General features: G+C 36.1%; 1 protein-coding gene across 2 annotated transcripts in view; it reads left to right on the top strand.

Moving 5' to 3' along the window:
* Positions 1-328: 328 nt before the first annotated feature.
* Positions 329-24144, top strand: part of PHYHIPL (phytanoyl-CoA 2-hydroxylase interacting protein like) — a 36381-nt gene continuing 12565 nt past the window's right edge. Inside the window, exon 1 of one of the 2 annotated variants that reach the window (XM_008145483.3) lies at positions 329-629. In XM_008145483.3, the coding sequence (XP_008143705.1) occupies positions 524-629 (106 nt within the window). In that variant the 5' untranslated portion in view covers positions 329-523. Of the gene's footprint in view, positions 630-5729; positions 5804-24144 lie in introns of those variants that run through there. The other variant, XM_054729192.1, reaches the window with a different exon arrangement.

Genomic DNA, 24144 nt, shown 5'->3' with positions numbered 1-24144 from the left:
CGCCAGGTCGCCCTCGCCAGGAGCCAGTGCCAGGTGAGCGCGCACGCGGCACCCCGGCCGCCCGCCCGCCGTTCCCGCGCGCTCCGCCGTCCGACGCCTCACTCGCGGGGTTACGGGGCCCGTGGCGCGAGGGCAGGCGGGGGCGCGTGCGCGCGGGAGGACGGGGCGCCTCGCGCCGGCAGGTGGGCGCGTCCTCTCGCGAGCGTGCGCGCGCCGCGCCGCGCCTCCTCCCTCCCGTTCCGGGCACTCCGCATCCCCTCCCCGCCAGGAGCGCGCGCCTCCCGCCCTCGCGCCAGGTCCCTCTTGGTCTGCCGGAGGCGCACACTCCCCGCGGAGCTTCTGCCACCGCCGCCGTCTCGGCCGCCGGTCTCTAGCCCCGTGGCTCCAGCCTCGACCCCTCCGCGCCGCGGTCCTCTCCTCCTTCCTCCGCCACTCCCCTTCCCTTTCCCGCCCTTCGCTCCCACCCGGTCCGCGGAGAGAGCCTGGCTGCGAGGCAGGCGGGCTTGAGAAGGGGGTTAGAAAAATGGAGGTGCCGCGCTTGGATCATGCCCTCAACAGCCCCACCAGCCCCTGTGAGGAGGTGATCAAGAACCTCAGCCTGGAGGCCATTCAGCTGTGCGACCGGGACGGTAAGAGCGGCCGGGACCGTAGGGAGAGGAGCCGAGCCCGCGCGCGCCCGTGCGCCGCGGCCAGTCGGGTTCCGCGGACCCTGCCCACTCGGGCGGCAAGGTCTTTTGTTGTCCCCTCTGTACAAATAATTGCAGGTGGGGGTTCCCCTCAGCCCAGCCGCCCTCCCCTCCCCTCAAACCCCAGAAACAAAAGGACACCAGGGCTGGCGCGTTTGGCACGGGAAGGCGGCGGCGTCCCCGGCCGCGGCGCCCCTCGCTGTCCTCGCCCAACGGCCCCAGCGAGGAGCTGCCCCCGGCGAGCGCGCCGCTCCTGCCCGCAGCTCCCGCCCGGGTCGAACCGCGACTCGGATCTTTGCCGCAGTCCCGATTTCCTGGGTCTCCTGGCACCGAAAGGGAAATGCCCTCTAGAGTCTAGATGTTTCCAGCAACCCCTCCCCCGCCCCCACCCCACTAGTTGGCATTTTCTGCCCAGAAACTTACCGGTTCCTTTTAAAAACCTCCCATCTTCGGCCATCATCCCCCCGTCTCGTCCCCATCCCCAACACACACAATTTAAAGAATTATTTTTATCCTCTCAAAATGGGATTGGGACCACGGGGTTTTTGTGGGGTTTTTGTTTGTTTGTTTGTTTGTTTGTTTTCAGTGAAAGGGCAGAAAATGAGTGAGTTTCAGCACCAAGGACAGCCACATGCTTAGTGGTTTGGGGCTGTCATTCAGAAACTCGAAAAATCTGTCAAGGAATCTTATTAACCAGTGTCACCCCAAAAATTTAATATAAAAATAAAAAGTTCAGACAGGAAAAAAAATCTGTAAAGGAAGTGGACTCACATATGTGCTGGGATTCAGAATAGGTGCCTTGATATTTATACAAATTTATATTTAACATTCTATTGTTAAAGTTGACAGTCTCCTAAAGAAGGAAATTGATTGAACGCAGACAGGTCTGAGCGTTAAAGATAAGCTAGTACCGTGTACAATGTGGGCAGTTCTAGCGCTTCTGTGTTAGCTGGAGTAGTTGAAGAGTCAGTGCTATTTCAGTAATGTGGAATAAAACTTCATTTGTAAAGAAGTCATCTGATTAGTAACCATTGGCCAGATATTTGTGAAAAAGGAAAAACAATTGTGATAAAAAAACAATTTATATTGTCAAGATGACCCTGAACACTTTTGGCTGTAAATTAAATTAATGTTTAACTCTATATAACGTTTAACTGATGATTTAAAAAATGTTTTTAGCTAAGGTTATGTAGAGATACTGATGTGCTCACAATAAGGTTGTAAAATTTATCAGTATGTAATCCAAATAGAGGGCATAGGTCTCGTTTCCAAAGTCATTTACGTGGTAATAACTTGGTTAGGTGTTGCTGTACAGTACAGTTTAGGTCAACTGAACATTGAATTTCTGTTTATTAATAAATTTAGGAAACAGAATAATTGTTCCTTGAAGCCAAAGTCACTTTAAATAATTTCTGAAATAGGTGTAGTATGGATAAATAAATACTCTTGCAAACACTGCTTATAGTATTTCCTTTATCCTTAGACTATTTTGGTCACCATAATAATAGGTGCACATACTTATGGCATCTAAAAGTCATTATTTTGGTATTTCGCATATAAGCTTGCATTATTAGACTGTAAAGGTTATTTTTAATATACCGTATAAGAAGTCATGTGGGTTTTAGTTTATGCTTTTGTGAAATGACTTTTTGTAAAGTTACCATTGTAAATATTTTATTTCATTTTCATTTACTTCAATGATATACCAAAAGCTCATTACTGTAGTAATTGGAAATAGGCAATTCATGGTTGCTCCTCAGAACCCAGTAATTTTAATACTTAAAATTGCCTTTACCATTATGTCTTAGAGATATTAGGGAAAATAATGTTATTTATACTTTTTTATGAACTTAACAATGCTAATAGTGTAGAGTGCAAAAATAATGCTGCATATATTGTGGTCTCTTTTAGAATTGTAGCTATTATATTTTGGTGGTATTTTTTAGTTGTGTCCGTTCACAATATTGATTCTGAAAAATGAGTAAGTTATGTAACATTTAATTTTGAGGTGGGGTGCTGGCACTAGGCAATATCTATGAAAATTACTACTTATTTACAGACTTTTAATTGATCAAATATAAATTAAATAGGGTTTTATTTTATAAAATAGCTTATACCAACAAATCTACCTAACTCCTCTATTAAAAGATGTGTAAAATTTGGAAATAGGTTACTCAGAGATGTTGTTTAAATGCTTACTTTTTTATTTTGTGACTATACATGTCAATTCCAAAAATGTTAAGTTGACTTCATAAGAATAATTTAAAAGAGGTACTATAGTTGTTTTATAGAACAATTTAAAATTGTTGCATTCAATTTGTCAACCAGACCTTATTTTTATAATTTTATACTGAGAAATGCTATTTGCTCCCTTCACTCCCAACCTTCCACTTCTTCTCAGGTCTCACTCATCATTTTACTTCTGTAACTATATAACATAGAAAGATTATGTGGCAGAAGATTGATGTGCTTAAGTACATAGTAAGTGCTGTATTGTCATGATTTTATGATCATAGAAACACATTTGTCTTATTTGCTCTTTACTTTTCTCACTATTTTACTCTATTAATCTGATAATAGGAAAAAATGGGAGCAACATTAATTCCTTGGAAGTGTAATAAAACAGAAAAGAAGAACATATTATTGTTAAATATACATTTCCTTTTACCCTCTCCACTTGTAGATGTCTTAATTTTATGATGTTTTGCATATTACATCAACTAAGAGCTATAGTTGCTGGTAAATGTACTGTATGTCTTATGTTTCCTTGGCTCTCTTTTATATTTTTTGTCTGTCACTTGCCTATTTTCTTATAAGTTAACGTGTACATTATTAGTTACAATTCACAATGTTTCTTTATTTCATAGTTTCTCAAAGTATTTAATAGTCTGTGAAATAGTCATATAATTTTTCAATGAAGTTAGAGGGTTCTTATACACCCACATATTATCTCATTGTGCTTGTATCCTAGGCATGTGATCTTTGGTTCCTAGTTCATGGTCCCTGCCTGGATGTTACTTGTAGTTCAAAACGATGATTCCCGATAGACTTCTATTGGGAAAGCTAGGTAGATGTGCTGTAGATATAGTAGTTTGAATAATCTCTATTCCAAGTAGAAGAGTATTTCTGTTCCTCCTTTCTGCTGTGCTGAAGTATCCTCAAGTTGCATATGTAATGTACTTTAATTGTGGCTTTTAAAAACTGAAGGTGGAAAAAAAGCATTAACTTCTTATATGCACGCATCAATAATATGAGAAACCATCTCCAGTTTGTTTCTTCATATAGATACTTCAGACTCTAATTTACAGATTATAAGATAAAATAGCCCCCTACTCACACATAGAATCTACATTAGTTGTACTTTTCATTGTTTTTATCATGCATATGTATATAGAAGCTTTCTTTTCTTGCTGAAAGGAATGATTTATCCATATGTTGCTTTACATGCATCCTAGCTCCCTGCACTTTTGTGTGACTGATGTGTCATAAGTATAATAGTAAGGGAGAAAATACAAAATTAATTTGTTGTATAGCATTTAAATCTACCCCCAAGGTTTCCTAGCTTTAACAATATTATTTCCATGATCTAGGCATTTTATGACTCTCTAGATATGGTTTATTGAGTTTATGATGCTAGTAGTCAGCAGGGGAACATGCTTTAAAGAAATTGCATATACAGACACTGACAGATTTCCCTGTCTTTGTCTCTAACAATAGTTTTGTGGAGGAAAAGAAAGGTTTCCTCCTTTTTACATAGTTAAAAAAAGATAAATTTCTTTAAATTTGTACATTATCCTATCTATTAAGTTATAAATCATCTGGGACTTCCTTCTTTATGTTTATTGACATGTGAGTTAAACAAATTTTAACTTTGGAAACATAAGGTAACATGGAAATGTTTAGTAGCATGTATAGGTTATCTCTGCTGTATTAGGTAATCCTTGGGGACATTTTCTGAAGCAGACATCTAGGAGGCGTTCCCATAACTGTTACCTTTAATAGTACAGGACTGTGAGGTCTCACTGGCATGCATATAGCATAGTGATAATACCATCTTAGAATCAGAAAGACCTCTACAGAATATTGACTCTTTATAGATATGTTTGTTATCTTAAGCAAATTACTTAACCTTTGTTTAGCCTCAAGCTTTCTCATTTTAAATGGGTATAATAATGTTGATCCTGTAGGATTGTTAAAATAATTAAATGAATTATTACATATCTTTTCTCACAAGTTTTGACACAAAATAAAGAATAATTATTATAAATGGAATATTATTCTCTGCATACATTCTTGAGGTGAACTGCTTTTTATTTTCACTTTTTGCCAATGTTTTGATCTCTGTTTTTTCATTTCAGTTGTGTTTTATTTACTTGGTAAATCCTTCTTATGTCAGTTTAACTTCATGAGTAATAAACGGAAAGGGTAAATCTGATTTTTAAAAGGACAGTTACAGTATTTTATCCTTTGCTTACATTTTCCTATCCCATCAGACATGTCCTTGTCAGCCTTAATCTTGCAAGCTCTTTTCAGCTTCTGCTTCACATCTACTGTTTGCTGCATTTCATGTGCCTTGTGATTTTGATACCTGCTTTGGGTAGGCATTTGCATCAGAACCGTTCTCTGTTCTCGATTTAACAATTTTTTTCCTTATGATTTTTTTCTAAAGATAGATCTGTACTACCATATGTGATCTCTGTATTCATTTCTTTGACCCAGATATGACTGTAGAGATACTGTAAATTTTTATTAGTGACTGAAACAAAACAAAAATAAAATAAAAACGAAAAGAAACAAACTTGAAAAAAGCTCTAAAACCATCAGATTATGTTAAACCAATTCATATTCCTAATAGGGTTTCTGATTCATTCCCAGTGAAGAACAGGAAGTTATTAGAGTAAAAGTCACATCAAAGGATATGTGACCAGACTCCCTCCAGTGGTAGAGTGACTGATGTGTCATGAGTGGTAACACTGGCAACTTCCTTTGTTGCATAGGTAAGCCAGTCAGAAATTCTCTCCATAGAACACTATCTAGAAAACTTCCAAGTCGCTTGGTTTTAGCTGCTGCTATTTCCCCCCCTTTTAGGCCCAATCTTGATTTTTCCTTTAACTTACGTGAGTATAGTTTTCTGATTACTTTTGTATTTTATCCTGGGCTTCAGTAATAACAGCAGCTCCATCAGTTATTACTGTAAGCATAATCCTAGTTTCTGGTTTTCCTTCTCTGCCCTTAGTAGATGCATAATTTAAGTTTTGCCTTATAGTATTTGCTTCTTTCTTGGGTTTGTTTTCCGTTTCTGTTAAATTTCTCTATATGAATCTTTTTATTGTTTACGAATTATTTAAATTCAGTTTTTACTACTCTAAACCATTTCCCTCATTCTGTAACTGATTAAAGTATTTTATTATTACTAGGCATTAGTTAAATTGTCTTATTATCAGGCTATATTTTATTCATACATTTGACAGTAAGGTTAGTATTTGGGGAAGATTTCTAGCAAAAATGTATAGAAGTGTTGAAGAATCTTGACAAAAAACAGGCAACATAGCGTGTTCTCTATATGTAATGACAGTGAGTGGCAATGGTATAAAAGAAAACAAAATAATTACTAAGTCTTTGTGATTGAATTTTCAAGCAAATGGAAACTTATCAGGAGTAACTTTAGAATTTTAAGTCTGGGAAATCAGAAGAATCACTGACTGGAAAGGAAACAAGGAGAAAGAAAATAATATTAAGACCCCATGATGACAGTTTTTTTCATCTCAAATTTTAAGTCTCAGTGAATATGCAAATGTGTCCTAAGCCCTTTTCCAGGGGCACTTCCCTCTCTCACAGAATTCATATTTGCAGAACAATAATATATCCTGCCTTCTCATTATTGTTTCAATGCGAATGCCCGTCAGAGAACCCACTTACATTCTTTTTAGACTTCTTTTACTTAATTCCTGCTCTTCAAAGGCAGTTACTCATAGTCCAATGATAACATTTTTGAGAATCATTACTAGACAAAAACCAACCACTTGATACTTTATAGAAGATTGTGAACTAGAAATTTTTTAGTAATCTCTGTAAAGGTAGTTTTAGAGTCAGGAGAGTTTTCAGAGGGATTTAGCGATAATGTTTATCTTAAGACATTTTGAATCTAACTGTAAGACTCCCTTGGACACCTATTAAACATTTAGCAACTTCTATTGTGTTCTGGGGGAAAGAGTTGTAGAATGAGAAAGAGAATTGTTCACAGAACTATACATTCCACTAGTGAGATCAGAACTTAGGTGTAAAGGGAAGGTTAGGATTTGACTTGAGCTTTAGAATGCCTCACCCCTTGAAGGAAAGGAGTGAACATATGCTGGGGAACCCCAAAGATGAAATAAATCTACATCCCAGGTTTGTTAAAAATGGAAACAAGAGCTCTGCATTTTGAAGTTGCCCAATAGATATAGTTAAGCAAAAAGGATCCTACTCTGAATTGTGGTTAGTTTTGTCTGTGATATTATGACTATTTGGGCCAAGTTTATGGTTCACTTTAAAAGGGCTGCTCTGTGGGGATTATTGTACATATATTACTTGTTGCAGTCGTGTGGCAATTAGTGTAAAAAATCTCTTTATCTCTTTTTTAATGGTCAGTGGGAATGCTGCTATCTAATAATAGTATGAAAGGCTTATAGCTTCCCTAGACATATGCTATTAAAGAAAAGACACAAAATTTTTTTTCAATATACTTACTTTGATTTTCTTGAAAAATAGTGTCTTATCTTCTGTAAGCCTGAATGTTGACGAATGTCTCAAAGTCTTTCCATTTAAAAAGCTAATGATAAATGCAAACAACAATGATAATTTTTGAGCATCTACTGTGTGATATTTTTTTAATGATTGTACACTTGTATTACAAATAATGATACAGAACAGGATCAACAAGTTATAGTCCGTGGGCCAAATCTGAAAACCTGTTGCCAGTTTTTGTAAGTAAAATCTCATTGGAACACAGCCATACCCATTTGCTTACATATCGTCTATGGCTGTTTTCTTGCTACTACAGCAGAGTTGAGTAGCTGTGACAGCAGACCCCATAGCCCACAAACCTCAAAATACTTATTATTTGCTTCTTTACAGAAAAAGTGTGCCAGCTCCTAATGTCTAGGATTGAGAAAATAAATTAATCTCTTTTGATGTGAATAAATATATTGAAAGAAGGGTTTCTGAAGATAAAAAGTACAATTATTTTGCTTTTACATGTTACCAGGGTTTTGATATTATGCATATTGGGCAGAGAGCTGAAGAAAGCTGAAAAGCTTTACCAAGCGATAGGATAGCTCTATGTGGAGTCAGTTAAAGATGGGTAGCCATCTGTGCCATTGTGTCTGATAGGCAGTAAGAGAAACAAGTCCTAATTATAACTCGAAATTGTCTTCATATGATAACTTCAGAAGTAAATATTAGCTATGCATTAGTATTTTCAGGTATAATTACAATTCTAGTAATAGCTATGCTTTAAAGTTCAAAAATAATGATGTGAACTTTCAGAAATATGGATAGTTTTGATGCATATTACAGAAATTTATTTTTTTTCCTTCTAAACCAAATACTCATTGAAAGAGTCAAGCAAGATTTTATCTTTCTATCTTTTATCTCTATTGTAATACTTCTCAATCTATGTTTTTTTATTTCTAATCTATCACTGACTGATTACTTATAAAATATAATTAAAATGAATTATTAGAGAAATGAAATTTAAAAGATCCAAAAAGATTCAATCGATATAAAAGTTCCTATCAAATTCCTAAGAAAGTCTCTAAATGCTTAATCATAACTTTTATATTTATCACCTCACAGACTGGTGAATAGGTTGCATACCATAATTTGAGTACATTAGCTAAATACAGTACCATTCTATTCTTGTTCAATGATTAATAAGTTTTAGGTACTAAGCTTACTCTATTACTATTCTCACTCTATTTCCTTTTGTTATTTTACTTACCTTGTATTTTTACCATGTTTTGTACATGTATTCCAACCTTAGGGTATTAAGAACTTGGGGCGGGGGTGGGGGGGACGGAGAGGGGTGCAAGAATGAATATAACTTGGATCCTGCATTCAAAGGATTTGTTGGCATTTAAGAAGACAATATCCTATATAATAAAGAGCTAATGTGCAAATGGTCATCACACCCCCATGGCATCATGCTGTAATGGCTCAGACACTTAACACTGGGGAGAGAGGAATGGGGACTAGCCAGGCACAAATGAGCTCAAGAGAGGAATGGGACTAGCCAGGCTGGGGCCCGGGAGAGGGACAAGTCGCCTGCCCCACGGTCCCGGGCTCCAGCACCTGCGGCCTGGGGGTTCAAGCTGCCCGCCCACGGTCCCCTGTGGCTGTGGCCAGCCGGGCGAAGCCGGCCCAGATCCTGGGTGCCTGCGACCAGCTGGAGGAGGGAATTCTGGGTCCCGGGTGTGGGGCGAGGCAGAGGCAGATAGGGGCGATCAGGCCAGCAGGGAAGCAGTTAGGGGCGATCAGGCAGGCAGGCAGGCAAGCGGTTAGGAGCCAGTGGTTAGGAGCCAGAGAGGCAGTCGGACACCCCCGAAGGGGTCCTGGATTGGAGAGGGTGCAGGCTGGGCTGAGGGACCCCCCTCCTGTGCACGAATTTCGTGTACCGGGCCTCTAGTACTTAAATAACTATAATATAGTGATAAGTACTATAATAGTGTATAGAAGAGAAAGTGCTTAATTCTGTCTCGAGTTTCACAGAGGAAAAGAACATTTTTTTTCTGGTTGTTAACTTTACTACCAAAGAAAATAGAGACAGACTCATAGATAGAAAGCAGGTAGACAGAGAGGTTGTTGGGATGGGTGATGGGATTGACCAAAAAAGGAAAAATGAGAGAACTCATGGACATGGACAACAGTGTGGTGGTGGTGGTGGAGGTGGAAGAGGGCATAGAGGGGATAAATGGTGTTGGATAAAATAAAATAAAAATGAAGTAAAATAAAATTTGCCAGAAGTGGGATAAGACCATTTCTGGTATAGAGCATATATAAAGGCATAAAATCATGTATATTCCAGAAATCATGGCATTTAGTATTGCTCAAGAAAAGAAGTGGACCATATGGGAAAATCAACTGAAAGGTAATTAGGACTAGCCAGATTATGGCATGCGTTTGGATTTATGTAGTCTGAAATCTCATTAATAGATTTCAAACTTTCTAATTTGTAGAGAGCCTTTAAAAAAACACATTTTGCAGAAGTCTAACAAATAAAAGTAGCATTTTGTTAGTATACTTTTATCCTGTAATTTCAAACTCCTAGCATTCTTCAGATAAAGTCAATCAGGAATAGTGAGAAATTAAAATTGCAGTTATACTTGAAAGTTGCTATTTTATATCAGCCTCAACACCTGCTTTATTTTTGTATTTTATTTTTACTGAATTGTTCCTAAGAAATTCTGGTTCATACAGATAAGTATGTGGCAAATGGTAATGTTTTAAAACTCATTTCACCTTCTCACAATACTCTTCAAATAAACTGATACAGATTTAAAGAGAAACAGTAAGATGTTTTTCAATATATTTTTATTAGTTTCAGAGAGGAAGGGAGAGGGAGAGACATAGGAACATCAATGATGAGAGAGAATCATTGATCAACTGCCTCCTGCACACCCGCTACAGGAAATTGAGCCTGCAACCCTGGGTATGTGCCCTGATGGGGAATCGAACTCTGACCTCTGGTTCATAGGTTGACACTCATAGTAGAGTAGATGTATTTTCATAGTAGAGTCAAAGAGTAAGTGTTCTTTTTGGAGGGAGGTAATAGGATGGCGTCATCAGTGAGTTTAGGTTTTCATTGTGTTTTGTTTTTTTGAGAAAATAATGTGTTTTGTGATATCCTGAGATATTTGTTGATAACATTAAGAAAAAACACATACTTTTTTTTGCTGATTGGTTAAATTTCAGGCAGTGGAATTTATTTTACTTTCATAATGAATCTTAAAATTAATAAGAATCAATTTACCTGCATTCATAAGTTTGGTAACATTGTAACTATATTGTCAAATTGAATTTGTTCAGCATATTAAACATCTGGATAATCAAATTAGTTTGTTCCTCATTTTTTTTGAAAGATATCTATCAAAGGTTTTTTGATTTAATAAGTAAAGTATTTTTTTGTTTCTTTTAAAGTATTTATATCTTGCTTCAGGATGCCCACCTAAGCTTGGTATAAAAAATGAATTTGGAAATTTTCTATTCATAACATTATAATTAGTTTTAAAAATCTTTAATTTAAGCAAGACTGCATGTGATTATCTAAAACTATTTTAAATACCTTTATTATTCAGTCCTTATTAGTAAACAATTATTACTTCATGAAAGCTGGCAACAGCTTTTACAGGAACTACCCCCTGAGATTTTAAAATGTTATTGACTTCCCTTAATATAGTCGTCTTAACACTTCTAACAATTTAGTTGATGATATGTTAAAAACTGATTTAGACATTAAAAATTTCTTCTCTATTGTTTGTCATTTTACCATTCTTGCATTTACCTATTTGAGAAACTTCTACAGATGTAATGGAGAGATCTGCCACATTCATATTCTCATTAAGTTAAATTGAAAAGATTTTACATTATGTCAGCATTTGAATTAATCAAGTATAGGTGATGAGTAATTTTGTATTCTCAGCATTTTCAGACATGTACCAAGGTTTTATTTCAATTTTTGGATAACAGTTTTGTTAATTTAATATATTTATTGCAATGTCAGGCACACCTTTTTCTTAAATCATGGAACTTGTCAGAGACCATATTTGCAAAACTTTGAATGAACTCATATGTAAACCTTAATCAATAAAGAAAATTTAAAAAAACAAAGAAATCTAATGAAAAGTTACCACTTTTTATCAGTACAGTGTAAATTTTACTGATAGATGACTATCAATGAAATTTAGCATTGTATTTTAGCTTTTGTAAGAGCTTCCAGCATATTTATTTCATTTTGAACATAGTTGTGAGTATAGTCAATATTAGCTGAAAAATCAAGTGGTGCTAATTAATAGTAAGACTTTGAGACATCTTGAGTCAAATCAGTCTCAATACATACATGTTAACATTTCTTTAGCATTTCTTATTGTAACTAAGTAAGTTTTATAGATAAATTGCCTATACTGGAAAAAGTAAAACTTTATCCCAGGGCTTGTTAAACACAGATTTTAGGTTCCACCCACAGAGTTTCAGATTCCTTAGATCTGGAGTGGAGTCAGAGGATTTGAATTTTCTAGCAAATTTCCAGATGATGCCAATTTGGTGATTCAGAGACCACGCTTGAAGAAGCACTGCTCTAGGTAGCGTGACCAAATAAATTCTTAGGTAAGAAATAGATATTACAGATTTGGTTTTAATAAATAGTATTCTGATATCCATCTGAGGAATGAACTGGGATAGTGAGCTCAGAAGTTTAACCACTTATAAGGCAATTATAGATACTAGGATTGTTAAGGCAGATAAAAATTGGGAACAGAATTGAACAACATTTCTTAAGTAAAAATTGGTTGATTTTGTGATTAAACTGGAAGTGTGAAATATCAAAAAGTTGTTGTTGTTGATGGCTAAATTTGCTATATTGGGTATATTTTGACACCAGTAAAGAAAGTAGTAATTGTTGGTTGGAGGGAATGTGAAGGAGTGGCATTGATAACAAGATCTTACTAAAGTGTTTTGGGGACAAGTTAGGTTTCACAAATGAAAGAGGCCAGAAATCATGTTAAAAATATCTGTGTCCCATAGGGAGAGAGTTTGAGGATAAAGATGAAAATTTGGTAGTTCTTTTTCAAGCTATTTTGTTGTTGTTGTTGCTCCTATTTTTATCAAGTGTTCTTTATCTTTTAGTCAGTAATTACTTTTGATTAAATAAATTTGACTTCAGTGTCCCCCTTATTTTGACTGGAAAGAGAATTAAGTATATGATTTTCCATGTTTACTGTGGAAATACACTGGAATAATTTTTTTTCTCCTTGGCAACATAATCTGCAGTACATAAAATAAATGCACTGCTAGACCTTAAATTATCAGGGGGGGAAATGACACTGTAGCCAAAAGAAAAACTAAAATCTTCACCAAAGCTATTTCTAAAACTTTCATACTGCACATGTATTTCCAAGATATATATATATTTTTTTACTTTGAACCTACTAATTTAAATGTTTACTAGGATATCTATTTAATACTAGCCTAAACATGACATAATCTTTATTACCCTTAATTTTTGTGTTTTTTTGCAGATTCTTTGTATTTCAAATTTGATAAACCTTTCATTTTAATAAATACAGTTTTGTATAACTTTTTCAAACTATGCTAAGTCTGAGTGTTTGAGATTATTCTTATGTATTTTCTTCTGTTGCAATTCAGTGTACCCAATATTAATTTCCATTGAACTTTTGTTATTTTTAGTGATTTTTTTAAGGGAAACTTAATAACTAAAAAGCAGTGGTTCTGGAGTTGCTGTTTATACTATTTGTTTTGTTAAATGTCCTACTTATTGAAATTATAATGATAAAGTTTACAGTAATAATATTTGACCTTGAAGTTGTAATGTGTTTCAAATACAATCTAGCCATCTCTACTAGAATTTTTATTCTGCACCATATGTTGTGGAAGTATATATTCATCTATATAAATATTTCTAAGAACTTCACTAATATTTCTAAAAACTTATTATGGATCAACATTCACTGAACATTTTCTTCACTGACTTCATAATAATTTGAAGAATGTTTCCCCAGGTTTTTGTTGTTGTTTTTTGCCTGTAGTATTAATACTTTTTACAGTTTAAACTTTCTGATATTCAAAGACTACTTAGTTTCATTATCATGTACTAATATTTTAATGAAAATCTTAAATATATTTCTCTGGATACATGCATGATGCTTTTATTTACCACAAATAATGTGTGTGTGCATGTATGTATTTACTTATTTTTATTGCATTTTAAAATGAATATGTGCTGTCCTTTAATAAAATGTGATATAAAATTTAAACTTACAAGACAAATTAATCAGGGAATACTCATTTTTCCTATAATAGTGTTCTTTGTCATTTCTCTAATGTTTTCATTGTTATGAATTTGACAAAGGCAAAATGGCAGTGAAATGTAATACCAACTAAATTGTCTTAAACAATGGTTTCTTAAATTTTCTCTGACATTTTTATGAGTGGACGTATATACTAAACATTGGAAATGCAAAGATTTAACATTTTTAGCATCATCTCTTTATAGGCATGTGAAAGGTAGCTCCAATATAATAGTGCTGACAAATTTCAAAAGCACTGCTGCATTTGTATTATTTCCTTATGAGTTTGCACATTTCTATCAACATTTCTTTGTTTTCCTTTGAATACCCAGAACTCTTGTGAAATGTCAAAAACATTGTTTTGAAATAAAAAATGACTCCTAAGTAAGCTAAGTGTGATGATGTAAGAAAAAAAAGAAAGGAGAAAAAGGATTTTACCCAAATAGTTTTTGTTAAATTAAAAAGTAGTTTTGTAGCACTGGCTGTGTGGCTAAGTTGGTTAGTGTTGACCCATATACCAAAAAAAGGTTGCAGGTTCAATTCACAACCAGGGTACATATCTAGTTTTTGGGTTCAGTCCCCAGTTGGGGCACGTACCAGCAGCAACCAATAAATGTTTCTCACTGGCATTGATGTTTCCCTCCCTTCCTCTCTCTCTGAAATCAATAGAAACATATCCTTGGGTGAGGATTTTTTAAAAATTTGCAAATTTTTGTTTTGACTAATATTATTATACTAACAATATAAGGTATCATAATTTATTTTGGCAGCAGAATTTACTTTGCTTTTAAAATGAACTTTATTGTCTTGTATTATTAGTAAGGATCTGTAAATGGCTTACTTCCATTAGTCTGTTGTACTTGATTTTTTATGGGGAAATTATATACTTTGCATTTACAATGTAAGGAAATTCAAAAGTGTTATGTAAATGCCTTGAGTATATTTTGTATGAATCCAAGGTCACATAAGATAATTTGGCCATAGAATATAGTAATAAAAGTTCCATTAATATTTATTTTGTCTTATCTAAAATAAGAAAAAATAAGTTTGATTAGTCTTACCTACATAGATTAATACTTGGTACATCAAATAACCATGTATACTGTATGTGTGTGGAGTACCCTTGTATTATTAGAGTATGGAATTGAGAAATGAAAAATATTAGTGTTTAGTAGAATACATACTGATGTAATTTTCTCCATACTGATATACCTATTTTTAAAAATATATATTTTATTGATTTTTTTACGGAGAGGAAGGGAGAAGGGGAGAGAGCTAGAAACATCGATGAGAGAGAAACATCGATCAGCTGCCTCCTGCACACCCCCCACTGGGGATGTGCCCGCAACCAATATACATGCCCCCAACTGGAATCGAACCTGGGACCCCTCAGTCCGCAGGCCAATGCTCTATCTACGAGCCAGACTGGTCAGGGCCTGATATACTTATTTTTTGTGTGTCATATAATCTCCAACTGTGATTGCCTTAAAACCAAGTATTTAAGTAAATTGAATTTAGAGCTGGCCATTTGAATTGCTATATCATAAAATATTAAACCAAGATTATCAAAATAAAGACACATATTTGTATACATTTTAAGTAATACATTTAAAGAATTATGTATTTTATCATTCTGAATTTTTATTTTGTCCATAGTCTATAATGTTCATAATAATTATTTCAGTATATGTGTATATAATTTATGAAGAAATAATTCTATTTATAAGTACACTATAATCCTATCTAACAAAGAGGGAATATGCTAATTGACCCTCATGCTGTCACAAAGATGGTGGCGCCCACAGCCAATAAGGAGGGAATATACTAATTGACTGTCCTGGCCTCAAAGATGGCCGCACCCACAGCCAATAAGGAGGGAATATGCTAATTGACTGCTCCATCCTCAGAGATGGCGGTGCCCACAGCCAATAAGGAGGGAATATGCTAATTGACTGCCCCACCCTCAAAGATGGCGGTGCCCACAGCCACAAGATGGCGGTACCCAGTCCCCTCGGCCCCACCGGGGCAGCAGGCCATGCGCCTGCCTCTGGAGTCCCCTAGCCCCCCAGCCGCCCAGGGCCGGCCCGAGGCACAGGCAAGCCTCGGATGGAGGCTGCCCAGCTGCCCAGGGCCGCCCAAGCTCAGGTAACTAGGGCCAGCCGAGGCTGATGCTGCCGGCAGTGGCAGCAGCAGAGGTGTGATGGGGCATCACCTTCCCCTGATCTCCGGGTCACCTCCCACCCCTGAGGGCTCCCAGACTGTGAGAGGGGGCAGGCTGTGCTGAGGGACCCCCCCCCCTTCCAGTACATGAGTTTTCATGCACCAGGCCTCTTGTCTGAATATATAAAAGGCTAAATGTTCATCCATCTGATCGGTCACTATGATGAGCACTGACCACCAGGGGGCAGACACTCAACACAGGAGCTGCCATGACACACACTGGCCATCTATATATATAAAAGGCTAATGTGCAACGTGTCCCTTTGGGAGTTCAACTGGGAGACCAGGAGTTTGATCGCTCACTATGACATGTGCTGACCACCAGGGGGTGGCACGGAACATGGCGGGCGACCAGTGGCAGAGGCAGGGTGCTGAGAGAGCAAGGGAAGGAGGAGGTGGGGAACAGCATGGTGGCAGTGTGTGGGCAGCAAGGTAAGGAGGAGGTGGGGAGGCGGAAAACCTGATTGGCCCTGATCGCTGGCCAAGCCTAGGGACCCTACCCATACATGAATTTCATGCACTGGGCCTCTAGTTTAAAAATAAACAGCATCACAGACCTGGCGCCAAGAAACCAACAGTCGGCTTCCCCCAAGTGGGACACAGGCCCCATCACCACCTCAGAGTGACACCCCACCAAATCGCAGCTAACGCTGCCAAGACCCCATGGTGCCAAATATGGCCCAGCCCAGCCTGGAAACGGTTGCTGTGGGTGCCGGGTAATGACATCACGTAGCAACGTCCGGCTTCCTCTCCCTAGTAACTATCCTCCTTGGAGTTTCGTCAGCCCAGGAACCCAACTTGCTTTCTAGCCAGGTGCAAACATTGTCAGTTAAACCAAATGTCTGTGAAGTGTTTTCACGTGCCTCATCTTATTTGATCCTCAGAAGTCCTGGAGTAGGTAGATAGGCGACTTGGTGGAATCTTATTTTCTTTTCATTAGCTGGAAAACAGAGATTTAGAAAGTTTAGAAATTTGACCCGACTGAAAAGAAATAAGACCAGTGGACCTTGAAAATGACTTCAGGTTATCTCACTGCACAGAATATAGTCAAACACTGCTACAGTTAAATATTTTACCCTTCATTCTCCCTGCGTGATATACCATAATAATCAGCTTCGTGTTGATCTTTACTGCTGTGTTGCTGACAATTACCTGAAAGAGAAGTTGGGGTGCTTCACTGGGCTGGAAAAGGTTTATCTAAATCAGAAAGCAGGTCTAACTAAGCAAGTTTATTCTATATCTATAAAAGGCTAAGTTGACTCGTGCATGCACGATTCATATAAAGCTCTCACTGGCACCAATCGCACGTGTGTGGTTAAACTGTCATTGTTGATCATAAATTTGATTGGCTCTTCTATTATAGAGAAAGGGTGAATAGTGATATTAAAATATTTCTTCTAATTAATTTCCTTTCAATGTGCATGAATTTGTGCACTGGGACATTAGTCATTTTTATAAAGGAATACAAGATTTTAAAAGTTTTAAGAATGAATTTTTATTATATTTACTCAAATAAACCCACTCAACATTGAAGGGTGGATATTATGATTACATTATATACTGTTTTTCATCAAAATTTTTTCTTCTTTTCTCAAATCAAATCTATTTTTTTTAATTTATCTTTATTGTTGAGAGTATTACAAATGTTCCCCCTCTTTTTCCCCCCATTGTTTGTTATTGAGTTGTATGAGTTCTTTATATATTTTGGATATTAATCCTTTATCAGATATATAATTTGCAAATATTTTAACCCATTCAGCTCGTTGCTTTTTTCATTGTATTGATGATTTCCTTTGATGCACAGAAGCTTCTTAATTTCATGTAGTCCCTCTTGTTTATTTAATTTTGTTTCTTTTACTCTTGGTGTCAAATTTTTAAAAAATAATTGCCAAGACCTATGCCAAGGAGCTTATGACCTATGTTTCTTTCTAGAGTTTTATGGTTTCAGGTCTTACATTCAAGTAATTAATTAATTTTGTGTATGGTGTAAGGTAGGGGGTCCAGTTTCATTTTTTGGCATATTATCCAGTTTCTCAACATCATTCATTAGAGAGACAGCCTTTTTTACTCATTGTATGTTCTTGACTGCTGTGTTATAAATTAATTGACCGTATATGGGTGGGATCTCTGTGTCTTTTTATGCCAATACCTACTGTTTTGATTACTGTAGCTTTGTAATATAGTTTGAAGTCAGGGTACATGCTGCCTCCAGCTTTTTTCTCAAGATTGCTTTGGCTCTTTGGGGTCTTTTGTGGTTTCATGCAAATTTTAGGATTGTTTTACTATTTCTGTGAGAAATATCATTGGAATTTTGATAGGGATTGAATTGAATCTTTAGATTGCTTTGAATAGTATGAACATTTTAATAATAGTAACTATTCCAATCCATGAGCATGAAGTATGTTTCCATTTATTTGATCTTCAATTTTCTTTCATTAGAGTTTTGTAGTTTTTTAATGTACAGATTTTCCCCATCCTTGGTTAAATAAATTTCTACTTATTTCATTCTTTGTGATGCATTTGGAAATGGAATTGCTTTCTTAACTTCTCTTTCTGTTTCTTATAATTTCTTTTTATTAGTGTATAGAAACAACAAATTTCTGCATATTGATTTTGCATCTTGCAAATTTACAGTATTTGTTTATTCAAACAATTTTATGTAGTCTTTAGTATTTTCTTTGTATAATATCATGCCTTCTGCAAATAGTGACAGTTTTACTTCTTTCTTCCAATTTGGGTGCCTTTTGTTTTTCTTCTTGCCTAATTACTCTATTTAGGCCTCCTAATGCTGTGTTGAATAAAAGTGAGGAGGGTAGATAGTCCTTGCCTTGTTCCTGAGAGAATCAGTCAGGGGAGAACTGAAAAGCATCCATTGGATTTGTTATCATGGAGTGTATTGTGACATGACAAGAGGACTTCTGTTGGAGTGGTACAGGCAAAAACTAGATTTGACTGGTTTTAAGAATGCATAGGAGGTGAAGAAATGGAGATAACATAGCACATTTTGGACGATGCTCTCAGAGAAGGATATATAAGAGTGTTTTAAAAATGTATGTGTGTGTGTCTATTTTCTAGATTGTAATATATGCTGCTTGAAAGTATGAACTCTAGTGTCTCATTAACTCATCTTTGGATCTTCTTGCACTTATGCATTCAATAATGATTATTGAACTTAAAAGGTGGGCAAAAGTAGGTTTACAGTTATAATACAAATAAATAATGCAATAATTAATAAATAATAATATAAGAATAAACTGTTTAATGTACCCACAACTGTAAACCTACTTTTGTCAACCCTTGTATGTCAGTTAGCCTTCTAATTATGAGAAAAGTTTGTTTTATTTTGCTATTAAGATTTATTTTGTTTTGCTATTCTTGGAGGAGATTCTAATCCTCAAAATATATATATAGTTACTAGTGGAAAATTCCTTTTGCCTTTTCATAACCTTGAGATAAAAAGTGATATATACTACCCTACCTCTTTAAAAAACACTATCTCCAATATTTATTTTGTAACTGAGACACTTTTTAGTCTTCAGGTATAGAGAATTTGAAGTGATGGGGGAAGTGGTCTATTTTTATTTAGGAAAATAAATTTCAGTGTGCTGATCAACTTTATAATAATGCTCTGAATACAAATAAAGTCTCAGTTTTTAAAAATACATTATGATACAATATCTTCTCTACTGTTTGCAATTATACTTGCTAGTGAAAACAAAATAAAATAATTTGTCAATAGCTATTATGTATGTTTTGAAACTCCACTTTTTTTAATTTCTGGTGCAGAGAAAAATGTACACCTCCCTTCCTAATTTTTCTTCATAAATTACAATTGTGGTATCTGTATTTCAAAGAAATGTTTGCTCTTGAAATATTTTAACTTTTTCTGTGCATACTGATAACTGATTATATTGTCAAGTTTTCTACATTAAAATTTTTTGCATAAAGTTATTGTATTGTGCATAGCAATGAAGGAACAGATGTGGAGAAAATATCTAAATTATGGCACATAAATTATATATTATACTAGTATATCATTATTTAATTTATAGAATAAAATTTAGATAGCTTGAATGTACTTATGATTCATAAAAAAAATGTAAGAAAAATGGAATGTATAATAATGCTTCCTAGTAAATACATTTAATAGCTTTCATCATTCTTACTTTCACTTGAGAAACAGTTCTTTTTAAGCATGCCTACCAGAAAAACAAAGAGATTCAGGTATTGTATCAGCATAAACCTTTCGGAACTTGAACTAAGATAAAATACTTATTCTCTTTCCACTAAGCGTTACCTTATAGTTGACTACTGAAAGAATAATTTTATAATATTTGTATAAATTTCATTGAAATCAGACTCAAAGGTGCCACTGCCAGTTCTGAGTCATCCAAGTCTCCAAGCTAACGATATTTGCTTAAGTAGCTGTCCTTGTTTCTGAATATATTGGGACTCCATATATGAATTTTTTCTTATTATAGGCATGGATCCAAGTGTCTGAAGTTTATACAGTTTGGGGTCCTATTTGGAAAAAAAAAAATACAAAATCTGGGGTACAAATTCAAGTACTAGAAACAAGTACAAGTGAAAGGGCCCGTGGAGCTTAAACTTAGTTTCTGGATAAATTCCTCTCCTGATATATTAAATATCATTCTCCCCATTTTTAGTGTGAATCACTTGAGTACAAATAATTTAGGCAAACTTTCCTAAGGTCAGATAACTAGAAGTGGCAAAGATATGAAAGTCTTGTTTTATTCCAAAGCCCATGCAACATAGACATAGGGTAAAATAGAAGAAATCTGTGGACTATGTAGTACTGACAAAATGTTATAACAGTTCCGAAGGAAACTATCTGGATACCCTGGAGTCATCAGGATAGGCTTTCAGCGATGTGGCTTGAAATCAACTTTGAAGAATAGATTACATTTTTTAGGAACCTTCCAATAGTCATCCTACTAGGTGTAAGATGATTATCTCATTGTGGTTTTGATTTGCATTTCCCTGATGATTTCTAATGTTGAGCACCTTTTTATATACCTGTTGGCCATTTGTATGTCTTCTTTGGAAAAATATGTATTCAAGTCCTTTGCCCATTTTCAGTGGAATTACTCTTTTTTGCTATTGAGTTATGAGTTCCTTATGTATTTTGTATCTTACCCTTTATCAGATATATGGTTTGCAAATACTTTCTCCCAGTCTGTAGGTTGCCTTCTCATTTTGTTGGTGGTTCCTTTGTTGTGTAGAAGGTTCATATTTGGATATAGTCCCACTTGGTTATTTTTGCTTCTGTTGTCTTTGCTTTTGGTGTCTAATTCAAAAAGTCATTGCCAAGACCTATATGTCAAAGAGCTTTTCCATGTGTTTTCTTCTTGGAATTTTAGGATTAATCATAACGTTTAAGTTTAATCCATTTTGAATTGATATTTGTGTATGGTGTAAGACAACAGTTCAGTTTCATTCTTTTGCATATGGGTATCCAGTTTTCCCAGCATTATTTATTGAAGAGACTATCCTTTCTGCATTTGTGTGTTCTTCATAACCTTGTGGAAAATTAATTGACCATATATGCTTGGATTTATTTCTGGGTTCTCTAGTCTGTTTATTTGTCTGTGTGTCTGTTTTACTATAGCTTTCTAATAAAATTTGAAATCAGGAAGTGTGGTGCTTCCCACCCTGTTCTTCTTTCTCAAGATTGCTTTAGCTATTTAGGGTCGTTTATTCCATATGGATTTTAGATTATTTATTTCATTTTTATGAAAAAATGCCATTGGAGCCGAAACCGGTTTGGCTCAGTGGATAGAGCGTCGGTCTGCGGACTGAAGGGTCCCAGGTTCGATTCCGGTCAAGGGCATGTACATTGGTTGCGGGCACATACCTGGTGGGGCGTGTGCAGGAGGCAGCTGGTCGATGTATCTCTCTCATCGATGTTTCTAGCTCTCTATCCCTCTCCCTTCCTCTCTGTAAAAAATCAATAAAATATATTTAAAAAAAAAAACAAAAAAAAAAAATGCCATTGGAATTTTGATAGGGATTATGTTGAATCTGTATGTCATTTTGGGTACTATGGACATTTTAGCAATTTAATTTTTCAAATCCATGAACATGGGATAATTTTCATTTATTTGTGTCTTTAATTTCTTTCATAAGTGTTTTATACTTTTCAGTGTACAGATCTTTCACTTCCTTGGTTAAACTTATTCCAAAGTATTTTATTCTTTTTGATGCTATTGTAAATGAGACTCTTTTTTATTTTATTTTCAGATAGATCATTAATTACTAGTGTAAAGAAATGCAATTGGTCTTTGTATGTTGATTTTTTTAATCCTACAACTTTACCAAATTGATTAGTTCAGATTTTTTGTGTAGTCTTTAGGGATTTCTACATATAGGACCTTGTCATCTGTAAACAATGGTAATTTTACTTCTTTCTGATTTGGATACCTTTTACTTTTTTCTTGTCTGATTGCTCTTCCTATCATGTGGTCCAGCAATCTCTATTTTGGATATATACACAAAGGAAAGGAAATCAGTATCTTGAAGAGATAACTGCATCCCATTTTCACTGCAGCATTATTCACAATAGCCAAGTTATGGACACAACCTAAGTGTCTGTCTATTGATAAATGGATAAATATATATATAAAATATATATATATATTTATATATACACACACACACACACACACTAGTAGCCCGTTTGCATGAAGATTCGTGCAATAGACCTTCATTCACCTGGCTGCCTGCACCAGTTTTCTGCCGGCACCGGGGACCCAGGCCTTGGCTGTGGCCACCGCCTTCTGCCTTCTTTCAGGGTCGGGGCTTGGCCCCGGGCGGTGGCCTTGGGCTCAGCCACACCCAACATCCCTGCTAAGGATCACAGGAGCCGACCCCCAGTGGTTTCCTTCGATCCGTGCAGGCTCCCCTCTGGTGCCCAAGGCTGGGAAAGCCTCGGGCGGCTTTCCCAGCCTTGGGCTCTGCCACACCCCAACGTCCCTGCAACCGTTTCCTGGTGGGCGTGGTTGGTGGGCGTGGCTGGTGGGCGTGGCTTGGGCGTAGCGAAGGTGCGGTCAATTTGCATATTTGTCTGTTATAAGGTAAGATATATATATATGTGTATATATGTACACACACACATATATATATACATACATACACATACACACACACACACACACGTGCAATAGAATATCATTCATCCTTCGAGGAGGAAATCCTGTCATTAACAACAATATGGATTAACCTGGGGGACATTGTGCTCATGCGCTCTCTCCTCTCCCCCTTTCCTCCCTCTTTAAAAATCAATTTAGATAAATAAATAAATAGGTAGTTGGGAATACAGATTATGAAAACAAATGTGATTCAACATTTGCACTTTTGGGAATTTATCCAAATCATAGATAGTACAAAATTTATATAGAATAGTGGTGACTGGAGTGTTATTATGGGAAGAGATTGGAAACAACATGTCCAGTATTAGGACTGACTAATAGAGTAAATCAAATTTAGAATTTGAATTATATGTAGTCATGGAAAAACATTCACAGTATATTAAGAAAAAGACAGGTTACAAAACAGTATGCACAGTATGTTAAGGGAGGATCCAGGGAGACTGCAGGAATGAGAAGAGAGGAGAATGGAGCATCTAAGATTGAACTATTAGAGAATCTGAGTAAAGGGTATGGGAGCTCTTAATAGTATTCTTGCAACTTTTCTATAAGACTGAACTTAAAAGTAGTATCAAGAAATTAAAAGGTGAATTAGGTAGTAAATAAATGAAACAAAAATGGCAAAATATTGATAGTTGTTGAAGATGGGCGATAGGCACATGAGTATTCATTATGTTATATTTTATACTCGGTGTATTCTTACAAACTTCCTTAATAGACTTTTTAAAGGGAGTGAATCTGCTCTGATTTTTTTCATTGATAATATATTTATTAAACACTGTTGCTTTTATGGCACTTAAAATCTGAACATGTTGAAATAAACTAATGGTAAGGTATTTTATGTTCATAGATTAGAAGACAATAGTCAAATGGCTATACCACTCAAATTGAACTATAGGTTCAACTCAATCCCTACCAAAAATTTCACCTGTCTTCTTTGCAGAAATTGACAAGCTGATACTAAATTTTAGGTAGAAATTCAAGGGACCCATAATAGCCAAAATAATCTTG

The sequence above is a fragment of the Eptesicus fuscus genome, chromosome 17, assembly GCF_027574615.1.
Source record: "Eptesicus fuscus isolate TK198812 chromosome 17, DD_ASM_mEF_20220401, whole genome shotgun sequence".
Lineage (NCBI taxonomy): Eukaryota > Metazoa > Chordata > Mammalia > Chiroptera > Vespertilionidae > Eptesicus > Eptesicus fuscus.
This window is presented reverse-complemented; position numbering and strand designations above follow the sequence as displayed.